General features: G+C 43.4%; 1 protein-coding gene across 1 annotated transcript in view; it reads left to right on the forward strand.

Moving 5' to 3' along the window:
- Positions 1-2,918: 2,918 nt before the first annotated feature.
- Positions 2,919-24,672, forward strand: part of rsph3 (radial spoke head 3) — a 53,304-nt gene continuing 31,550 nt past the window's right edge. The window contains exons 1-2 of the mRNA XM_072265927.1: positions 2,919-3,498; positions 12,759-12,843. Coding sequence (XP_072122028.1) covers positions 3,398-3,498; positions 12,759-12,843 — 186 coding nt within the window. The 5' untranslated portion in view covers positions 2,919-3,397. The remainder of the gene's footprint in view (positions 3,499-12,758; positions 12,844-24,672) is intronic.

The raw sequence follows: 24,672 nt of genomic DNA on the forward strand, positions 1-24,672 counted from the left end.
ATGCTGATGCTCAAAGGGACTTGAGCGAGCTTGTACACAAGTCTCAGATGAAGAAAGCATTTTTGAGGATAAATGGTGTGTTGGCTTTTACTGGAAAAGATTTGAGTAAAAGAGCAAAGAGGTCTTATTGCATTTAAATAGGACGTGTGAGAATGCACCTAGAGTAATGGGTACAGATTTGGTCTTCTCATCTAAAAAGGGCATTCTTGCTATAATGGATGATTGACTAACCTGGTTGCTACACTGGTGGGTTGGCCAACAGAGCAGAGGTTGAGAAGATGACATCAATATTCATTAGAGTTTTGCATTGGAGGTGATATTATTGAAACTTACAAAATTCTTCTTGTGTTGAGTAGGCTAGATGTTTTACTTGGCTCTGTAGTCTAGAATTGGGGTTTAGATTCTCAGAATACTGAGGATTGAGACAAGGAGAAATGTCTTCACTGAGGGGCAGGTGAATTCACTTAAGACCGATACTGCTAAGTTTTTGCATATTTAAGGAATTTTTAAAAATGGTGCAGAAAAATACAGCTATGAGCAGCCATGACCTTGATGGATGGTGGCATTGCATCTTAGAGCTACAATGTCTACTCCTGTTCCTAACTGGAATGTTCTTCATATTGAAGTAATGAAGGAGATGGAGAAATAAGTCACAGGACCGAACTTTAGGGAGAGTTGAGAGGAAAACCCGGATTTTGATGTATTTTGATCTGAAGGAGAGGTGAAATAGCAAATCACTTGGAGAAAGTTAATATGGAATATTTCTATTTGGAATAGAACAAAATGACAAATGCAACCTTAAGAAGTTCATTCAAAAAAAAAGAATGACCACAGTGGGAAGACAAAGAACCTATATCTTACAGAAATTAGATACAGCAAGGGTTGTAACAACAAGACATGGAATTAACTGGCAAATCATCTTCGAGAAGATGCTGTGGAGTCAGTCTTTATGGTGGAGGTACAGCCTCAGAGACTTTGGGAGGGTGAACTTAATTTTACATTTTCAGATCATAGGTCCACCCGTCAAGGCAAGTGGACTATAACTTAACATTCTCCAGAGATTTATAGGGTTGTTGGGAGCTCGTGAAATGAACTGCTCTCAGAATTAGAATCAATATTGGGTTTAATATCACTGGCATATGCTGTGTTATTTGTTGTTCTGCAGTGGTAATATATTGCAATACATAAGAACTATAAATTACAATAAGAAATAGATTTAATAGTCAAATGCAATAAGTACTGCAAAAAGAGAGCAAAAAGAAATATTGAGGTAGTGTACATGGGTTCATAGTCCATTCAGAATCCTAATGGCGGAGCGCAAGAAGTTGTTTCTAAAGCATTGACTGTGTTTCTTGAGGGCATGGCCTGGGTAATGGAGGGTCCTTAATGATGGATGCCACCTTTTTGAGGCATTGCCTTTTGAAAATGTCCTTGATGCTGAGGAGACTAGCGCCCATGATGAGCTAGCTGAATTTGCAACCTTCTGCAAATGTTCTCGATCCTCAAACTCCTGATGAAATATAACTGCTGTCATGCCTTCCTTGAAATTGTATCAATATGTTGAATCCTGGATAGATCCTCAGATATGTTGAAATCCAGAAACATGAAACTGTTCATTGCTTGATGAGGACTGGTCTGTGATCTTTCGACTTCATCTTCCTTAAATCCACAATCGATTCCTTGGTCTTACATACATTGACACCACTCATTCAGCTGATCTATCTCACTCCTATACACCTCCTTGCCACCATCTGAAACTCTGCCAACAATAGTTGTGTCATTGGCCAATTTACTGAGCTGTGGCAAGCCACAGAGCCAAGGCTGAGAGAACAGCAGAGCAGTGGGCTAAACACGCATCCCTGAGGTGAAGAGAGAGAACAGCAGAGCAGTGGGCTAAACACTCATCCCTGAGGTGCGCCAGTGTTGGTTGTCAGTGAGAAAGAGATGTTATTTCTGATCCATACTGGTTGTGGTTTCCCGATCGGGAAGTCAAGGATCCAGTTGCAGAGGGAGGTACAGGGGCCCAGGTTTTGGAGCTTGTGGATTAGCACTGAGGGTCCGATGGTGTTGAATGCTGAGCTGCAGTCAATAAGCAGCAGCCTGATGTAGGTATTACGTGGAGGGCCAAGGAGTTTGCACTCACCTATTGTGGCCAGTCCAGTGGCAACAGGTCCAGGTCCTTGATTAGCCAGAAGGTGACTGTGGCCATGACCAACCTCTCAAAGCACTTCTTCACAGTAGATACCAGTGCAACTGGGTGGTAGTCATTGAGGCAGCTCACCCTACTTTACTTGGGCATTGGTAAGATGCAGGACAACATACTGGATGCTGGAGGAACTCAGCAGGCAGCAGCTGTGGAAATGAACAAACAGGTTTCAGGGTGAGACCTTTCATCAGGACCGGAAGGAAAGGGGGAGGACGTCCGAATAAGGTGGGGGGTGGGGAAGGTGATCAGTGAGATCGGGTGGGTGGGGGGAGGTCAGAGTAAGAAGCTGGGAGGGGTGATAGGTAGAAAATGTAAAGGGCTGGAGGAGAATGAATATGATAGGGGAGAGAACAGTCGACCATGGGAGAAAGGAAAGGAGGGGCACCGAGCAGAGGTAATATGCAGGTGAGAAGAGATAAGAGAGGAGCCAGAATGAGGAACTGAAGAGGGAAGAGGGAAGGGGAAAAATTACGCAGAAATCTATGTTCATGCCATTAAGCTGGAGGCTATCCAGACAGAATATGAAGTGTTGCTCCTCCAGCCTGAGAGGGGCACCAGAGGAGTCCATGCAGTGATGTATCAGAAAGGGCATGGGGATTGGAATTGAAATCTTTGGCCACCAGGAAATCCTCCTTTTGTGGATGGAGTGAAGGTGCTGAACAAAGCGGTCCCCCAATTTACCAATAAAGAGGAAGCTGCATTGCAGAAGAGGGCACCAACAGATTGGCAGGTGAAACGTTGCCTCGCCTGGTCTGTTTGGAGCTCTCAATGGAGATGAAGGTGTAATGCTTCCACTCCCAGGGTTAAGTGCCAGGAGGGAGAAGGGAATCACTGAGGAAACGATGCCTAGCCATCCCCCACCTTCTCATTCTGGTTTCCTCCCCATTCCTTTCCAGTCCCGATGAAAGCGCCCAGCCCAAAATATCGACTGTTTATTCTTCTCTAGAGATGCCGCCTGACCTCCTGAGGGCGTTTTGTGTGTTTCCAGCATCTGCAGAACCTCTCCGTCTCCGCACGTCCCACACTCGGGTAGGCACAACATCGACGGGCCCCACCCTGATGCTGATCGAGCGTCCGGTCGAGTGCCGGAAGTAACGCAAGGGTTGGCATTGGCAACGGTTGCCAGGACACGAGGCGAGTGGCGGGCTCCAAGCGTTGGAGCCGGACGGCAGTCAGCGGCGGCCCCGCGACATGGCGGCCGTGTTAGCGCAGCGGGATGGCGGCGGCACGTATAGCTTCTCCAGCCGCCCCCGGGCCCTGCAGGGGAGGAAGAAATACCGGCAGGAGGAGCAGTGAGTGGGCGGAGGGGCGGAAGGAACTGGTGGTGGTGGTGGTGGACATCGCCGTCTGCAAGCTATGTGACGGCGGGGTTGCGTGTGTGTGCAGGGGTGGCGGCATCGGGCGGTCTCTGCCATGCAGTGTGGGAGATGTAGCAGTTAGACCGCGCAGCCTGCGCTCGGCTGGCTAAGTGTTCGTCAAGGGGGGAGTACTGGGCCAGTGCCAGATTGGATCCCTCAGTCCCCCCTTTACTGGTGCACGGTAAACTCCTATACCCCAGGCAGAGTTGCTGGAGCATTGGGTTAATCTGTCGCCCCAACCAGAGGTCTGTTCTGTTCCCTAGCCTGCCCGGGCCAATCCCAGACTGAGCCCTTTGGCTTTCCCACTGGCTGACCTGGGGTCTTTAATACCCCTGGACACCATACTTGATGTCCTGGCTTGCAAATGTTGCTCCAGGAGGATGGATGCCGCTGCCTGACTGTGATGCCAAGGTAAACTAGAAGCCAACACCCGGGGCTGCATTCCAGTCTAAATCCCTTGCTGAGTATCATGTCTTCCCTTTGATACCCCAAAATAATTCTCCCAGGCTTGCAGGCCCCTTGTCTGTCTCTGTCTCTCTCTCTCTCCCACCCCCTCACCAAGTGTCCAGTTTTCAGCCCAGGCTGACTCAGAGTTTGAGGAATCTGGATGAAGTACTGTCTCAGGCCAGCATGGCATAGTATCACACGAGTATGTGCTGAGAACATAAAAACATAGACAACCTACAGCACAATACAGGCCCTTCGGCCCAGAGAGTTGTGCCAAACATGTCCCTACCTTAGAAATTACTAGGTTTACCTATAGCCCTCTATTTTTCTAAGCTCCATGTACCTGTCCAAGAGTCTCTTAAAAGACCCTGTCGTATCCGCCTCCACTGCCGTGGTTGACAGCCCATTCCACACACTCACCACTCTGAGTGGAAAAACTTACCCCTGACATCTCCTCTGTACTTACTCCCCAGCACTTTAAACCTGCATCCTCCTGTGGCAACCATTTCAGCCTTGGGAAAAAGCCGCCGACTATCCACACAATCATTGCCTCTCATCATCTTATACACCTCTATCAGGTCACCTCTCATCCTCCATCACTCCAAGGAGAAAAGGCTGAGTTCACTCAACCTATTCTCATTAGGCATGCTCCCCAATCCAGGCAACATCCTTGTAAATCTCCACCCTTTCTATGGCTTCCACATCCTTCCTGTAGAGAGGCGACCAGAACTGAGCACAGTACTCCAAGTGGGGGCTGACCAGGGTCCTATATAGCTGCAACATTACCTTTCGGCTCCTAAATTCAATTCCATGATTGATGAAGTCCAATACACCGTACGCCTTCTTAATCACAGAGTCAACCTGCGCAGCTGCTTTGAGCATCCTATGGACTTGGAGCCCAAGATCCCTCTTCCACACTGCCAAGAGTCTTACCATTAATACTATATTCTGACATCGTATTTGACCTACCAAAATGAACCACCTCACACTTATCTGGGTTGAACTCCATCTGCGACTTCTCAGCCCAGTCTATCTCAACATAGATCGAACGTAGATTTGGGTCCACCTATGTTCAGGTCAGGGTGCCTGCCTGTAATTCAAAGTGGAAGGAAGGAGGAGATGGGTGAGAAATTAAAAACTGGATCATAGGTCAGTGGATCAAAAGTCAGCATGGATAAGCATGCACAAATGGTGAATAGTATTGGTGTGAACTTAGAACATAAAATAGAACAGCAAAGGAACAGAGTCTTTGGCCCCAATGTAGTGCTGAAGCAATTAAATTAGTAATCAGATAGACATCTAAATGAATCCCTTCTGCCTAACAATGTCCAGATCCTTCTATGTGCCTCACATTGATCTGCCTGTCTAAATGTCTCTTAAAATCCCTAATGCATCTGCCTCTACCATCACCCTCACCACCACTCTCTGTAAAAAAAAAACTTGCCTCTCATACCTCCTTTGAAATTGCCCTTTCTCACCTTAAGTGCATGCGCTCTGGTATTAGATGTTTCCATTCCGGGAAACAGATACTCCCTGTCTACTCTTATCTCTGCCTCTCAAAATTTTATAAACCTTTATCAGATCTCCTGTCAGCCTCCACTGCAACAGAGAAGACAACCCAAGTCCAACCTCTTGTTATAGCACAGGCGCTCTAAACTAGGCAGCATTCCGATAAACCTCTTCTGCACCCTCTCCAAAGCCTCAGCATCCTTCCTATAATAGGGCAACCAGAACTGTGTGCAATCCTCCAGATGCAGCCTAACCAAAGTTTTATTAAGCTGCAACATAACTTCCTGCCATTTGAACTCAGTGCCTCGATTAATAAAGGCAAGCATGCCACATATCTTATTGACTGTCCTATCAACCTGCATAGTAATTTTCAGAGAGCTGTGAACTTGGACCCCAAGATCACTCTGCTCATCAACACTGTTAAGGATCTTGCATTTAACAGTGTGCTGTCTCATAACATTTGATCTACCAAGTTGCAACACTTCGTATATAGCTGGGTTAAACTCTGTTTACCATTTCTCCACCCATATCTGTAAATGACCTATATCCCACTGTATTCTTTGCCAGCCTTCTATGCTATCTACAACACCACCAATGTTTGTATCATCTGCAAACTTACCCATTCACATTTTCATCCAGATCATTTACATACATCACAAACAGCAGAGAACAACAGTATAGATCCCTGTGTAACACCACTGATCACAGACCTCTAACTGGAGTATGTCCCTTCGAACACTACCCCCTTTCTTCTTTGGGCAAGCCAGTTCTGAATCCAAACTGCTAATTTATCATGGATCCCATGTATCTTAATCTTCTGGATAGGCCTTCCATGACGGACCTTGTCAAATGCCTTACTAAAATACACGTAAACAACATCCACAACTGTACCTTCATCAGTCAGCCATGTCTTCTTGTCAAAAAACACAAACAAATTCATAAGACACCACTTGCCCTGCACAAAACCATGCTGGCTCTCCCTAATTAGGCCATGGTTTTCCAAATGTTCATAAATCCTCTCCCTAAGAATTTCCCTACCACTGACGTGAGACTCACCAGTTTCCAGGATTATCCCTCCTTCCCTTCTTGAGTAATGGAACAACATTAGCTACTTACCACTCCTCTGGGACCTCACCTGTGGCTAGAGAGGGTATGAAGATATTGGTCAAGGCTCCAGAAATCTCTTATTTTTGTCAATAACCTGGGGCATATCACATCAGGTCATGAGTATTTAACAACCTTAATGCTCTTTAAGAGGCCCAACACTACCTCCTCCTTTACCTCAAAATGCCCTAGCATATTAATACACTCATCACTGATCTCCCTATACTCCACGCCCTTCTCCTTGGTAAATAGTGATTTAAACTGCTTATTAAGGACCTTATGCACATGTTCCACATCGGAGCAGCTGTTCCCCTCTCCCTTATCCTTGAGTGGTTTCACCCTCTCCCCAGTTATCCTCTTGCTCTTAATGTATGCCTAGAATGCCTTGGGATTCTCTTTAATCTTAACTTGCTAAGGCCTCTCCTGGCTTTCCTAATTCCCTTCTTGAGTCCTTTTCTGACTTCTTTATAACTCTCAAGGGCTCTGTTTGATTCTAGCTTCCTAAAATTTACACACTTTTTCTTTTCAATACAAACAAAATGCTGGGGGAACTCAGCAGGTGATCACTTTTCCTTCTTCTTGTCTAAATATATCACCTCACTCAACATCCAAGGTTTTTGTGTTGTTGTTCTTTCTTCTGACTGGAACATACCTGTCCTGTACTCTATGCGTTCGTTAAAAAGCTTCCACATGTCAGATGTGGACTTGTCCAAAACAGCTTTTCCCAATTAACTCTCCCGAGTTCCTGCCTAATGCTATTGTAATTTGCCCTGCTCCAATTTAATATGCTCTCACAAGGTCCATGCTTATCCTTGACTATAGCTATCTCAAAACTGAAGAAGCTGTGGTCACTGTACCCATTACAAGGTCAGTCACCTGGCCAGACTCATTACTCAACACCAGGTCCTGTTCAACACCTCCTTTGTTAGACTATCTATATATTAATTTAAGAATACCTCATGGATACACCTAACAAATCCTTCCCCATCTAAACCTCTTACATTAAGAATGTCCCAGTTTATTTGAGGAAAGTTAAAGTCCCCCATGACAACAACCCCACTGTCTTTACGCCTTCCCTTAATCTGCCTGTATATCTGTCCCGCAGTGTCCCATTGGCTTTTGGGAGGGGGTGGTGGTCATCACAGTGCATGCACTCTTCCTATTTTTGACTTCTACCCATGTAGACAGTGAACAAGCTCTCCTTTATGTCCCTGATTAGTGGTGCAACTCCCCCCAGCCCTACTCTTTTACCACCCTCTCTACCTTTTCAGAAAAATCTAAACATTGGAACATTAAGCATATTCCTGTCCCTCTCTCAACCAAGTCTTTGTAATGGCCACAACATCATTGTTCCATGTATTGATCTATACTCTTAAGTTCATCACCTTTACCCATAATACTCCTAGTGTTAAAACTTCAAACTGTCCAACACATTGTATCTATTACTTTATTCCTGCCTGTTCTTACTGGCCCTGACATCTACCTTCCTCTCCATCCCTCCACTTCTGACCTCGTGCTCTGTTTCCTACCCCGTTCATTAGTGCTACTTGGGATGGTGTAAGCTAGTTTGAACCATTTTGAGTAGCACTAGCGAATCTCCCAGCCTGGATATTGGTTCCCCTCCAGTTTAGTTGCAACCTGTCAGTCTTGTACAGGTTACACCTGCCCCAGAAGAGGTTCCAATGATCCAAGAAACCCTGCCCCCTGCACTAGTTCCTCAGCCACTCATCCGTCTGTACTATTATCCTTTTCCTGTCCTGACTCATAAGTGGCACCAGTAATCCAGAGATTACTACCCTAGAGGTCCTGCTCTTCAGCCCCTTTCCTGTCTCACTATACTTACTACACAGGGTCCCTACTCCCTTTTTACCTATGTCATTGGTGGCAAGGTGCACCACAATCTCTGGCAGCTCACCCTCCCCCTTGAGAATATTCTGCAGCTGCTATGAGACATCCAGTACCCTAGCAGGACCTCCTGTATATCCCCCTAATTAACGAGTCTCCGATCACTATCACTCAGCCTGATTTTACCCTTTCCTACTGAGCTGCAGAGCTGGCCACAGCCCCACTGGCCTGGCTGCTGCTACTGTGGCCTGGTATGTCACCCTCTCCTCCCCCCAGCAGTATCCAAAAGGTGGTGTACTTGTTGCTGAGGGGAATGACCACAGAGGAACCCTGCACAGACTGTCTACTCTCTTTACTTCTTCTGGTCACCCATCTACTATTTGAAGCTTGCACTCTGGGTGTGACCATCTCAGTAAAAGTTTCATTTTTGAGGTTTTCAGCATCCCGGTTGGTCCTAAGTACATCCAGCTCCATCTTCAGCTTCTTGACCTTGTCAGTCAAGAGCTGAGGTTGGGTGCACTTCTTGCAGATGTAGTCATCAGGGAGACTGTGAGGTACCCTGAAATCCCACATCTCACAGGAGGAGCATTCTACTTCCTTAAATACCATCCAGCCTACACTGTGTTAAGGACTTGGATTTACAGACAAGGCAACATAAAAAAATCTTACCAGTTCTTATTTGTATCTTCTCTCTGAAACCATTGAGTTTTGCACTCACCTGTGTCACTCGTTCAGCCTCTTCTCACTGAGCATGTTATACCTTTGGCTCTAACTTCTCAAGCTTAAGTTCTACAATCAAACAAATGATTCCAAATGACTCAGCACCCTTAGCCTTCACCTGTTCTTGCTGAAGCCTGTTGAGCCAAATTCTCCCACTCTAACCCTGGCCCACTCCAACAATGGATGTTCCCCCAATGGCCAGTTGTAGAATTTTGGACAATCTCAAGGTTGTGCAAGATCGATGGTAGCAAGCCAGGAGAGCACAGCTAGTGGGTATGTTAGATCAAAAATTTATCATGATGGTTCGGTGGCTGACAGCGAAGGTGGTTTTCAATTAGGAGGGTGAAACAAATACGAGAAAATTTAGTGAAAAAATACCATTCTAGCCATATGGCAGATTAGGTGGGGAAGGTGATAGAAGGGATAGCTTGAAGTAAGCTTCATTAAAGCTGAGGTATCAGCATTAGAAGCCAAGTATCCTTTAAATCTATCACGTTGATGCAATGATCCACAGTGTTGGCATGGATGGAAAGGGACTTGTTTGCAAGCAAATGTACATTCTAGAGAGAAATAGGCAAGGGTTTTGGGTGAGAAGAAGGATGATTGTTGAACCACTGCTGGAGTCTGCAGCATCGGATGTGGACGAGGTGAATAAGAAGGGAAAGAGTTTGAGAACATGAGCTGCTAGCATTACATCTTGTTGGAACGTTGGTCAGGATGAAAGTTGGCAACTGTTTATCAGCTGGGAATTAGATCTTTGAGAGAATGGTGAAATGAGTTATGTAATACTGGGTTAGGGTTCGTGGTAGTGAGTGAGTTATCTACAAAGCACCCAAGAAGGGTGATGTAACAGAAATGGTATAAGGAAGAAGAAACAAGAGATTTAAGAAAGATATAAGAAAGAAGAAACAAGTGGCTTGGACTAGTAGCTAAATGGAGAAGGATACTGGTTAACTTGGGTTAGTTAGACATTAGACATAGACTCTTTCTCTGGTGTACACCTCCCTATTACCATCTAAGATTCTTCCAACACCAATGGTGTCATCATTAAATTTATAGATGGCAGTTGAGCTGTACCTAGCCACAAGGTTATGAGTGTAAAGAGTATAGCAGTGGGCTAAGCACTCATCCTGATGTGTATCTGCATTGATTGCCAGCGAGGAGGAAAGGTTATTACTGATCTGTGCTGACTGTGGTCTCCCAATACGGAAGTCAAGGATCCGTTTGTTGAGGGAAGTACAGAGGCTCAGGTTTTGATGATTAGTACAGAAGGGTTAATGGTGTTGAGAACTGAGCTTTAATTAATATACAGCAATTAATCAATATACAGTACATGCATTTTGCTGTTGTCTAGGTGCTTCAAAACTCAGTGGAGAGCCAGTGAGATCGCATCTGCTGTAGACCTGATGTGGTGGTAGGCAAATCACAGTGGGTCCAGGTCCTTGATTAGACCTTTCAAAGCATTTCATCACAGTATGTATGAGTGCTACCGGGCAATTGTTGTCATGGCAGCTCACTGTGCTCCTCTTTGGCATTGGTATAATTGCTGCCCTAATCAAGTAGGTAGGAACCTCTGACTGCAGCAGTGAGAGGTTGAAGATGTGCTTGAACACTCCTGTCAGTTGGTGAGTACAGTGCCCTGCCAGGTACATCACTGGGGTACCATTATCTGACTTCACCCTTTTGAAGGATGTTGTAATGTCAGCCTCTGACACAGAGATCATAAGGTTGTCAAATGTTATGAGGATTTGCACAGGTGTAGTGTTATTCTCCCTTTCAAAGTGTGCATAAGAGGTGTTGAGCTCATTGGAGAGGGAAGCATCAATATTGCTGTTAGGTTTCACCATATAAGAAGTAATGGCACGAAACCTGCCACAGCTGCGGTTCATCCAATTGTGTCCCTATCTTCACCTGGAATTGGCTTTTCACTCACGCGATGATCTTCCACAGGTTGAGCCTGGACTTGTAGGCTTCTGGGTGTTTGTCTTGAATGCCGCAGATCAGCCCTCAGCAGACTGAATCCTGTTTCATCCAGGCTTTCTGGTTTGGAAAAACTTGCTATGTTCTCAATGGCACATCATTATGCATGCAGTGTTGATGGAGTTGGTGATGGTCGTGGCATATTCATTCGCAATTTTACCACATATCAATGCCGTGCAATTCTCCTATCCTGGGTATGTGTGAAATGCTATTTTATTTAGAGATGGAGCACAGTAACAGCCCCTTCCGGTTGAGTCTGCACTCACCAATTTTACCCCTATAACCATTAACCTACTACCCTGTACATCTTTGGAATGTGGGAGGAAACAGGAGCACCCGGAGGAAACCCACGTGGTCATGGGAGAACGTGCTTGCAGATAGCGGTGGAATTGAACCCAGATCACTGGCACTGTAGTAATGTTAAGCTGACTGTTACATTACCATTCCTGTTTTGACCCATCCTCATGCTACTATTTCCTTTGACTCTCCACTCCTTGTCTTTCTACTTTGTTTGGTTTTAGGCTATATCCTGGTCACACTCTTATGGTTGAGGTAGAAGCTATTTTTACACTGTTTTTGTCCCCAGTTCTCATCGTTATGGTTCAGCTTATAGCTGGAGCTGTTTACCTGACAGCCAGAGCTTATTGTGAAATCCGAATCAGAATCAGTTTTATTATCACTGGCATGTGACGTGAAATTTGTTAACTTAGCAGCAGCAGCCGTTCAATGCAATACATAATATAGAAGAGAAAAATAAATAATAATAATAAATTAAATTTAAAAAGTAATAAATATCAATTGCAGTATACATATATTGAATAGATTAAAAACGTGCAAAAAACAGAAATACTGTATATTAAAAAAAGTGAGGTAGTGTCCAAGAGTTCAATGTCCATTTAGGAATCGGATGGCAGAGGGGAAGAATCTGTTCCTGTATTGCTGAGTGTGTGCCTTCGGCTTCTGTACCTCCTTCCTGATGGTAACAGTGAGAAAAGGACATGTCCTGGGTGCTGGAGGACCTTAATAATGAACGCTGCCTTTCTGAGACACCGCTCCCTAAAGATGTCCTGGGTACGTTGTAGGCTGGTACCCAAGATGGAGCCGACTAGATTTACAACCTCTGCAGGTTCTTTTGGTCCTGTGCAGTAACCATCGCACCCCCCCCCCACCATACCAGACAGTGACGCAGCCTGTCAGAATGCTCTCCATGGTACAACTATAGAAGTGTTTGAGTGTATTTGTTGACATGCCAAATCTCTTCAAACTCCTAATAAAGTATAGCTGCTGTCCTTTTACAAAAGTCATGTCTTAGTCTGAAATTGATTGTCTTCGACCTCTCGCCATGGAAACTTTGATTGAGTACTTTGTGTCCCTCTAATGCCACTAATGTAAATCTGTGCTGGCTTTGCCAGCACGGTGTGAAATTCTCCCTCGTCATCCTTGTGTCTTGGTTTATTTTAACCCTGTGGCCTTTTGTGCCGCTGTAATTGTTTCCCTCATGCACTTCTTGTTTAGAACATATTCTGAGCATTGATTAAGCAAATACATGATAGTACAAGTGCATACTAACTTATTCTTTTATTTTTGAGATGTACAACAGCATATTATGGAAATATCATGTACGACAGAAGGGTGGTGCGAGGAAACACATATGCACAGCACACATTCCCTTTGGTAAGTATATACAGCATGATTCCAGCTTGTTAGTCAGGATTATAGTAGTCAATTTTTAATTAAATTGAACATACATTTAAGGCACCTGTTAGTCTTGCGAGACCATGGATCTGTGCCTGGAAAGTCTTCACTCTCCAGGGCGCAGGCCTGGGCAAGGTTGTATGGAAGACCAGCAGTTGCCCATGCTGCAAGCCTCCCCTCTCCACGACACCAATATTGTCCAAGGGAAGGGCATTAGGACCCATACAGCTTGGCACCAGTGTCGTCGCAGAGCAATGTGTGATTAAGTGCCTTGCTCAAGGACACAACACATTCCCTCGGCTGGGGCTCGAACTCACGACCTTCAGGTCGCTAGTCCAATGCCTTAACCATTTGGCCACGTGCCCACAAATTGAACATACATAGAACGTAGATTTCTATGTGCCCTTTGGCCCACATTGTAAACTACTGTAGAAACTGCTTAGAATTTCCCTAGCGCATAACCCTCTATTTTTCTAAGCTCCATGTACCTATCTAAGAGGCTCTTAAAAGACCCTATTGTATCCACTTCCACCACCGCCGCCGCAGTGCATTCAATGCACCCACCACTCTCTGTGTGAAAAACTTACCCCTGACATCCCCTCAATACCTGTTTCGAAGCACCTTAAAACTATGCCTCCTCATGTTAGCCATTCCAGCCCTGGGAAAAAGCCTCTGGCTATCCACATGATTAATACCTCTCATTATCTTGTATACTTCTATCAGGTCACTTTTCATCCTCTGTCACTCCAAGGAGAAAAGGCCAAGTTTACTCAACCTATTCTCATAAGTTACGCCCTCCAATCCAGGCAACATCCTTGTAAGTCTCCTCTACATTCTCGCTAGTATCCACATCCTTCCTGTAGTGAGGTGGCCAGAGATGAGCACAGTACTCCAAGTGGGGGCTGTCCAAGGTCTTATATAGCTGTAACATTGCCTCAAGGCCTTGAACTCAATCCCATAGTTAATGAATTGCCAACACACCATACGCCTTCTTAACAACCCTGTCAACCTGCACAGCAGCTTTGAGTGTCCTATGGAGACAGACCCCAAAATCTCTCAGATCCTCCACATTGCCAGAAGTCTTACCATTAATATTATATTCTGTCTTCAAATTTGACCTACCAAAATGAACCACTTCACACTTATCTGGGTTGAACTCTATCTGCCACTTCTCAGCCCAATTCTGCATCCTATCTATATCCTGCTATAACCTCTGACAACCCTCCAGACTATCCACAACACCCTCAACCCTTGTGCCATCAGCAAACTTACTAATCTACCCTTCTACTTCTTCATCCAGGTCATTTATAAAAATCACAAAGAAGAAGGGTCCCAGAACAGATCCCTGCGGAACACCACTGGTCATCGACCTCTATGTAGAATATGACCCATCTACAACCGCCCTTTGCCTTCTGCGGGCAAGCCAATTCTGGATCCACAAAGCAATGTCTCCTTGGATCCCATACCTCCTTACTTTCTGAAGGATCCTTGCCTAAATCTATATACACTACATCCACTGCTCTACCTTCATCAATGTGTTTTGTTACTTCCTCAAAGAATTCAATCAGGCTTGTAAGGCACGATCTGCTCTTGACAAAGCCATACTGACTATCCCTAATCAGATTATGTCTCTCCAAATGCTCATAAATCCTGCCTCTCAGGATCTTCTCCAATTACTTGCCCACCACCGAAGTAAGACTCACTGGACTATAATTTCCTGAGTTATCTGTACTCCTTTTGGAAACAACATTTGCAACCCTCCAATCTTCCTGTACTTCTCTCGTCCCTATTGATGACGCAAAGATCGTCGCAAGAGGCTCAGCAATCTCCTCCCTCGCTTCCCCCAGTAGCCTGGGGTATATCTCATCCAGTCCCAGTGACTTATCTAACTTAATGCTTTTCAAAAGCTCCAATACATCCTCTTTCTTAATGTCTATATGCTCGAGCATTTCAGTCTGCTGTAAGTCATCCCCACAATTACCAAGGTCTCTTTTCCTGGTGAATACTGAAGCAAAGTATTCACTAATGACCTCCTCTGACTCCATGCGCACATTTCCACTATCACACCTGATTGGTCCTTTCTCACATGGCTCATCCTCTTGCTCTTTACATACTTGTAGAATGCCTTGGAGTTTTCCTTAATCCTGCTCACCAAGACCTTCTCATGTCCCCTTCTGGCCCTCCTAATTCTATTCTTAAGCTCCTTCCTAGAAACCTTGTAATTTTCTAGAAGTCTAACAGTACCTAGTTTCTTGAACCTTTCATAAAGTTTTCTTTTCTTCTTAACTAGATTTTCTACATCCTTTGTACACCATGGTTCTTTAACCCTACCATCCTTTCCCTGCCTCAATGGAACATATCTATGCAGAACTCCATGTAAATATTCCACTAACATTTGCTACATTTCTGTCATGCATTTCCCTGAGAACACCCGCTCCCAATTTATGCTCCCAAGTTCCTGCCTAATACCATCGTATTTCCCCCTACCCCAGTTAAATGTTTTCCCAAATTGTCTGCTCCTATCCTTCTCCAGCACTATGATGAAGGAGGTAAGAGTTGTAGTCATTACCTCCAAAATGCTCTCCCACTGAGAGATCTGACCAGGTTCATTTCCCAATACCAGATCAAGTATAGCCTCCCCTCAAGTTGGCTTATCTATATATTGTGTCAGGAAACCTTCCTGAACACGCCTAACAAACTCCACCCCACCTACAGAGATGCCATTCAATATTAGGAAAGTTAAAACCTTAACCAGATTAATTTTCCTATACTGGTGGTGCACAGACTGAATCAAAAATTCTACTCACAGCTAAGTACAGGTAATTCCAGATAAGAATCTCTACAGTTTAAAGACATGTTTAAAACCAGAACACAGATATAAGCATTTAAGATAGGCTGAGATTTTCTCCCATCTTTTAAACTGTGGAGGAGAATGTTGACAAAAAGGCAGAACAACAGTGGGCAGTATTTAAAAGAGAAATCTACTTGGAGGAAGAAGTTTCACTAAAGGTGATAAACTAATCGGGAATGAATAGCTAAAAAGATGAAGGCAAGATATATTTGAAACAGAAACCACAGAAACAGTAAGAAATGCAGTATTGTGAGTTTAGCAATTGAGAGTATGAACATGTAAAATAAAACAGTAAATATTCTGTCAGTGCATAAATAGCTAAGAAGATTTGGGATATGAAAGTCTGACTTTGCACGGAAATGCAGGGACATTGAGGCAGGGTGTTCTGTCATAGATTTTGGTGAAAAACATAACAGGAACTTTCAAGCACAGGAATCAAGAACAACAAAATTAAAGTGGAGCAAAAGGAAATATGGAATGTACTTACAAACTATGGCTCCTCTCATTGTGTCAAAACAGAGAATATAAACATTGTATAAAAAAGCAGAATAATGCTGGGGGACATAAACAAAATCATACAATTCCTATCTTAAAAAAGAAGACAATTAGATAAGCATCAGTAACTGATATGATTCAGAATCTGTATTAAAAGATCAGATAATAAAAACAATTAGAGTTGGAGAATATAATTTATTAAAAAAGTTCTGATTTGTAAACTGTTGGGTATATTTAATTAACCTATTGAGGTGTGTATGCAAATCAGTGTAATTGTGGTAAAACAAATTCAGGACCATTGATGAGATACTCAGGAGGCATGTAACAAATACAGCAGATGCACTTTCTGAATTGAGTTCAAAGTAAAATTTATTATCTGAGTACATATGTGTCACCACTTACAACATGACATACTTACTCTGCGGGCATATTTAGCAAATTTGAACAGTAGATCTTAGCAAATTAGAACAGTAACTGTAAGCAGTATCTGTAAATTGTAAACATCAGGAACTGTAAACTGTAAGCAAAGTGCGCAAATGCAGATATAAATAAATAGCAATAAATAATGAGTATGAACAAACAAGATAAATGAGTTTAGTTTTCCCCTTTTGTTCAAGAACCTGTTGGTTGAGGAGTAATAACTGTTTTTGAACCTGGTGGTGCAAGTCCTGAGGCTCCTGTACCTTCTACCTGATGGCAGCAGAGAGAAAAGAGCATGGTCTGGGTGGTGAGGATCTTTGATGATGGATGCTGCTTTTCGTAGCAATGTTTCATGTAGATATACTCAATGGTTGGGAGGATTTTACCTTGATATACTGAGTCAAATCCACTGCCTTCCCACTGAAATGCATTGGTGTTCCCATACCAGGCTATAATGCATAGTCACACATTCCACCATACATCTATAGAAATTTGCTAAGGTTTTTAATGACATGCTGATTCTCTTCATACTCCTGAGGATGTAGAGGCATTGTCGTGCTTTCTTCACAATTATATTTATATGATGGGTCCAGAATAGGTCCTCTGAGATTGTGACACCCAGGAATTTAAAGTTACTGACCCTCTCCACCTCTGATCCTCTGATGATTACTGGCTCATGGACCTCTGGTTTCCCTCTCTTAGAGTCTACTATCAGATCTTGGTTTTATTGACATTGAGTGAGAGGTTGTTGTTATTACACCACTCAGCCAAATTTTCAATCTCCCTCCTGTATGCTGATTCATTACCCCCTTTGATACAGCCCACAACAGTGGTGTCATCAGCAAACTTGTATATGGTGTTGGAGCTGTACTTAGTCAACATAGATGTAAAGCAGATGGAGCAGAGGGCTAAGTAAACATCCCTGCAATACTCCTGTGCTGATGAAGATTGAGGAGGAGATATTTTTGCCAATTCAAACTGACTGACTGGTGTCTACAAGTAAGGAAATCCCAGATCTAATTGCACAAGGATGTATTGAGGCCCAGGTCTTGGAGCTTACTGATTATTGTTGAGGAGATGATGGTGTTAAATACACAGCTGTAATCAATAAGGAGCATCCTGATGTATATGTCTTTGCTGTCCAGATGTTCTAGAGTTGTGTGAAGAGCCAACGAGATAGCATCTGCCATAAACCTGTTGCTTCGCTAGGTGAATTGGAGTGGATCCAAGTCGCCACTCAGACAGGAGCAGATATGCTCCAACACCAGCCCTTCAAAACACTTCATCACTATGGATGTAAGTGCCACTGGGCGATAGTCATTTAGACTGGTTACCACGTTCTTCTTGGGCGCTCATACGACTGAAGCCTGCTTGAAGCAGGTGGGTACCACACACTGCCAGAGCGAGAGATTGAAGATATCTGTGAATACACCAGCCAGTTGGTGGCACAGGTCTTCAGTACTCGGCCTGGTACTCCGTCCAGATTGGATGCTTTCCTTGGATTCATTCTCTTGATATCAGCTCTCATGTCATCTTCAGACACTGACACCAAAGGGAGACATGGGGCTACACAATGGTTCCTTCCTGTTCTGGTGGTCAAATTGAGCATAGAAGATATTGAGCTCATCTGGACCAGGAACAGAAGAGATTTGAAGAATACCACCAAAGAAGAAAAAAGTTGATTGAGGTTTATTTGTCAGAAAGCAGTAGAGCCATAGAGTCATAGTGTTATAGAGGATTACAGCACAGATAAAGATCCTTCAGCCCACCCAGTCTATGGAGGCCATGATGCCAACCCAGCTAGTCCCAATTTCCTGTGTTTGGCCCATCCCCATATACCTATCCAACTGCTTCTTAAACACTTCTATTATACCTGTCTCAACCACTTTGGCTGCTCATTTCGTATTCAACACCCTCTGCAAAAATAAGTTGCCCCTCAGTTCCCTTTTAAATCTTTCCCCACTCAAGCAAAATCTAGTTGTGGACTCCCCTACCCTGGAAAAGACTGTTAGATTCACCTTATCAATGCTCTCATAATTTTAAGCACTTTTATAGGTTCTTCCCTAATTCTCCTCTGTTCCAAGGAATAAAGACCTGACCTGACCAACTCTATAACTCAGGCCCTCTAGACCTGGCAATATCCTTGTCAATCTTTGGCATCCTTTCCAGTTTAGCCATGTCTTTCCTATAACCAAAACTGTACACAGTACCCAGTGCAGCCTCAGCAATGACTTGTACAGTTACAATATAATGTCTGAACTTGTCATCTTGTGATAGAGGGCAGCGTACTGAAAGCCTTTACCACCATTTTCAGTATGTAGATTATAGATTGATGTAGCACACGATCAGGCCCTTCAGTCCATGATGATGTGCTGAACTAATTAAATGCAAAACCAAGTTAATCCCTTCTGTCCACACAATGTCTGTATTCAAGTTCAAGTTTAATTGTCATTCAGTCATACACACGAATACGGCCAAACAAAGCACCTCTGGGGATAAGGTGCAAAACACAGTACCAGCAGTCACACACAGCACATACAGCAATGACAGAAAAGGGTAATAGTCACAAAAAATATATGTAGTGCAACACCCTGCATCTCACGGCCTGAAGATTAATGGTGCAGCAGTCCTTATCACACGCTGCAGATGAATGCAGTCCAACTTGCCTTCCACCAGTGGAAGGGCCAGCCCCCAACCCAGCATGGTCTCCAGCTCTCTTTCACACCAGCTTCAGTGCCTTCTTCCCTGGGTGGCTGCAACAGACGACCCCATGGTATAAGAGCCTTGTGCATGCAACAGCTGAGGCCACAAAGCTCCCCTGCCATTGAACCTGTGAACTGGACTTGCAGTGTTTGAACATCGAACCTTCAATAGTATTCTAGATTATACCAATGTATATTCCTCCATTCTCTGCATATTCATCAACCTACCTAAAACACTTTTGAATGTCTCTGTTGTATTTGCTTCCACAACCACCCCTGACAACACATTCCAGCAACTCAGCAGTCTCTGCGTGAAAAAACTTGCCCTCCACATTTTCTTTGAACTTCCCTCTCCTCACTTTAAGTGCACGCTCTTTAGTATTTGACATTTTGACCCTGGGTAAAAGATACCATCTGCCTACTCGATCCATGCCTCTCATAATGTTAAAAACTTTAATCTGTGTATTGTAGGTGCTTTGGGCTCCTACACATGAGTGATAAAGCTCAAGAACTGGAGGTCATTGAGCTGATACTACATTGAAGATATAGTTGAAGAGGACAGCAGCGAAGTAGTAAACATACTTAAAGTGTGGATACATAAGCAGCGAAGTAAAATTCAATTCTACTCACTTATTCATGGGAAAGAATGAAATTAATTCGGATAGAGGCATAAAACTGTCTGTGAATAACGTAAATTACTGAAGGAATGACAGAATGCAAAGCTCTAGGCTTAATTTCCAGAGGGAAAGAGAAAAAAATGATTTTTAAAAATTAGCATTTTGGTTGACCATGTTTGGGAACAGAGACAGTTTTTGAATATGGATATAAGAAAATGGATGTTATAGAAACATCAAATAAAAAGTAAGAATGTTGGAATATCGGAATCAGGTTTAATATCACTGGTGTATGTTGTGAAATCTGTTGTTTTATGGCAACAGTACATTGCAATACATAATAAGCTATAAATTATAATAAGACCATAAGATACAGGAGCAGAATTAGGCCATTTGGCCCATCGAGTCTGCTCTGCCATTTCATCATGGCTGATCCAATTTTACTCTCAGCCACAATCTAACCTCTGCCTTAAATATACATAAAGACTTGGCCTCCACAGCTGCCTGTAGCAAAGAATCACCACTCTCTGGCTAAAGAAATTCCTCCTCATCTCCATGTTTAAATGACACTCATCTATTCTGAGGCTGTGCCCTCTGGTCTTAGACACTCCAACCAAAGGAAACATCTTCATCACATCCACTGTTTCAAGGTCTTTCACCATTCGATTGGTTTCAATGAGGTCATCCCTCATTCTTTTGAATTCTAGTGAATACAGGCCCAGAGCCATCAAATGCTCTTCGTATATTATTCATTCAATCCTGGAATCGCTTTCGTGAACCTCCTTTGTACCGTCTCCAGTTTCAGCACATCCTTTCTAAGATAGGGGCCGCAACCTACTCACAATACTCCAAGTGAGGCCTCTCACCAGTTCTTTCAAATGTCTTAACATTACATCCTTGCTTTTATATTCTAGTCCTCTTGAAATGAATGCTATCATTGCATTTGCCTTCCTCACCAGAGACTCAACCTGAAAATTAACCTTTAGGGAGTCCTGCACATGGACTCCCAAGTCCTTTTGCACCTCAGTATTTTTGTATTTTCTTTCCATTTAGAAAATAGTCAACCCTTTCATTTCTTCTACCAAAATGCATGACTTTACACTTCCCGATACTGTATTCCATCTGCCATTTCTTTGCCCATTCTCGTAACCTAAGTCTTTCTGTAGCCTCTCTACTTCCTTAAATCTACCTGCCCCTCCACCTATCTTCATGTCATCTGCAATCTTTTCAACAAAGCCATCAATTCTATTACCCAGATCATTGACAAATAACGTAAAAAGAATCGATCCCAACACAGACCCCTGCGGAACACCACTAGTCACCGGCAGCCAGCCAGAAAAGGCTACCTTTATTTCCACTCTTTGCCTCCTGCCAGTCAGCCACTACTTTATCCATGTTAGAATCTTTCCTGTAATACCATGGGGTCATAGCTTGTAAAGCAGTCTCATGTGTGGCACTTGTCAAAGACCTTCTGAAGATCCAAGTGCACAACATTAACCAATTCTCCTTTGTCTATTCTGCTTGTTATTTCTTCCAAGGGTTGCAACAAATTTGTCAGGCAAGATCTTCCCTTGAGGAATCCATGCTGAGTACAGCCTATTTTATTATGTGCTGCTAAGTACCCTGCGAGGTCATCCTTGATAATTGACTCTAACATCTTTCCAACCACTGAGAGAAGTCAGACTAACTGGCCTATAGTTTCCTTTCTTCTGTCTCTCTCACTTCCTGAAGAATGGAGTGACATCTGCAATTTTTCAGTCTTCCAGAATCTAGTGATTCTTGAAAGGTCATTCCTAATGCCTCTATGATCTCTTCAGCCATCTCTTTTGAATTCTGAAGTGTACACCATCTGGTCCAGGTGAATTATCTACTTTCAGACTTTTCAGTTTCTCAAGAACCTTCTCTCATGTTATGGTATCTTCACACACTTCATGATGCCTGACACCTGGAACTTCCACCATACTGCTAGTGTCTTCCACAGTGAAGACAGATGCAAAATACCTATTCAATTTGCCCCCCATTTCCTTGTCCCTCATTACTATCTCTCCAGCATCGTTTTCCAGCAGTCTCTTTTACACTTTATGTATCCGAAGAAACTTTTGGTATCCTCTTTAATATTATTGGCTAGCTAGCTTTTGATTTCCATCTTTACCTTCTGAATGACTTTTTCAGTTGTCTTCTGTTGATTTTTAAAAGCTTCCCAATCCCTCTAATATATGCATTCTCTTTGGCTTTTATGTTGGCTTTGAGTTCTCTTGTTAGCCACAGTTGTGTCATCTTTCCTTTAGAATACTTCTTCCTCTTTGGAATGTATATACCCTGTGCCTTCCGAATTGTTTACAGAAATTCCAGCCATTGCTGCTCTGCCGTCATCCCTGCCAGTGTTCTTTTCCAATCAATTCTGGCCAACTCCTCTCTCATGCTTCTTTACTTCCCTTTACTCCACAGTAATACTGATACATCTGACTCTAGCTTCTCAAATTTAAGGGTGAATTGGGTCATATTATGATCACTTGCTCCTAAGGGTTCTTTTACCTTAAGGTTTCTAATCAATTCTGGTTCATTGCACAACACCCAGTCCAGAATAGCTGATCCCTTAGTGGGCTCAACCACCATCTGTTCTAAAAAGCCATCATGGGCACTCTAGAAATTTCCCCTCCTGGAATCCAGCACCAACCTGATTTTCCCAATTTATCTACATATTGATCTCCCCCGTATCTATTGTAACATTGCCATTTGGCATGCATTTTCTATCTCCTATTGTAACTTGTAGGGCACACCCTTAGTACTGTTTGGGGTCTGTATCGAGCTCCCATCAGGGTATTCTTACCCTTCCAGTTCCTTAGCTCTAACCACAATGATTCAACCCCTTATAACTCTATATCGCCTCTTTCTAATGACTTGATTTAATTTTTTTACCAACAGAGCAACTCTGCCTTCCTGCCTGTCCTTTCGGAACAATGTGTACCCTTGGATATTAAGCTCCCATCTATAATCTTTCAGCCATGCCTACAACATCATACCTTCCAATGTGCAACTATGCTGCAAGTTCATCTACTTTATTCCATGTGCTTTGTGCATTCAAATATAACACCTTCAGTCCCGTATTCACCCTTTTTGATTTTGTCCGCCTTTTATGTTGCAACTCATCCTGTTAACTGCAATTTTGCCCCATCAATAGTCTCTCCTCTGTTTGTAAGCCAACTACTTCATCTTCAGCAGTATTATCCACCTTTCCTACAATACTTCTTGCATTGAAATATAGGCATCTCAGGACACTAGTCGCATCATGCTCAACTTTTTGATTCCTAACTTTTTCTGAGGTCTTACCAACATTTGCCTCTACAACCTCTCCACTATCTGTACCCTGGCACTATGGTTCTCATCCCCCTGCAACTCTAGTTTAAACTCCACCGGGCAGCATTACCAAACTTTCCCATTAGGTTATTAGTCCCCCTCCAGTTCAGGTGCAAGCCATCCCATTTGTACAGGTCCCACCTTTCCTGGAAGAGAGCCAATGATCTAAAAATTTTACGCCCTGTCTCCTACACCAGCTCCTTAGCCATGTATTTAATTGTATAATCTTCCTAGTCTAGTGTCACTAGCTTGTGACATGGGTAGCAATTCTGAAACCTCAACCCTCAAGGTCCTGTCCTTAACTTAGCACCTAAGATCTAAATAAAAAAGAAAATTAAATTAAATAATTAGCGTGAAAGGAGAGGGAAGAAGTACTAAGGTAGTGTGCATAACTTCATTGTCCATTCAGAAATCTGATAGAGAAGGGGAAAAAGCTGTTTCTGAAATGACGAGTGCAAGTCCTTAGGCTCCTGTCTCTCCTCCTTGATGGTAGCGATGAGAAGAGGGCATGTCCTGGGTGATGGAGCCCTTAATGATGGATAGTGCTATTTTGAGGCATCTCCTTTTGAAGGTGTTCTGGATGCTGGGAAGGCTAGTGCCAATGATGGAGCTGTCTGAGTTTACAACTTTCTGTAGCTTTTTCCGATTCTGTGCAGTGGCCCCTCCGTACTAGACAGTAATGCAACCAGTTAGAATGTTCTCCACGGTACATATGTAGAAACTTGCAAGGGTTTTGGTGACATATCAATTTTCATCAAACTCCTAATGAAATATTACCTTCTTTGAAATCGTGTCAATATACTTTATACTTTATACTTTTGGGCTCAGTATAGATCCTCAGAGATGTTGACGCTCAGGAACTTGAAAATGTTCACCCTTTCCACTTCTGATCCCTCAGAGAGGACTGGTATGTCTTCCCTCAACTTTCTCCAGTCATTTTCTTGATCTTATTGACATTGAGTGCAAGGTCGTTGCCATGACACCACTCAACCAGCTGATCTACCTCGCTCCTGTGCGCCTCCTCATCACCATCTGAAGTTCTGCCAATAATAGTTGTGTCGTCAGCAAAATTATAGATGGTGTTTGAGCTGTGCCTATCCACACAATGGTAAGTGTAGAGAGAGTAGAGCACTAGGCTAAGTATACATCCTTGAGGTGCACCAGTGTTGATTGTCATTGAGGAGTTGATGCTATTTCTGATCTGCACAGACTGTGGTCTCCTGCTGAAGAAGTCAAAGATCCAGTTGCAGAAAGAGGTACAGAGTCCCAGATTTGGAGCTTCTTGATAAGAACTGAGGGAATGATTGTGTTGAACACTGAGCTGTACTCAATAAACAGTAGCCTAATGTAGGTATTACTATTGTCCAGG

Source organism: Mobula birostris, chromosome 8 (genome assembly GCF_030028105.1).
Source record: "Mobula birostris isolate sMobBir1 chromosome 8, sMobBir1.hap1, whole genome shotgun sequence".
NCBI lineage: Eukaryota > Metazoa > Chordata > Chondrichthyes > Myliobatiformes > Myliobatidae > Mobula > Mobula birostris.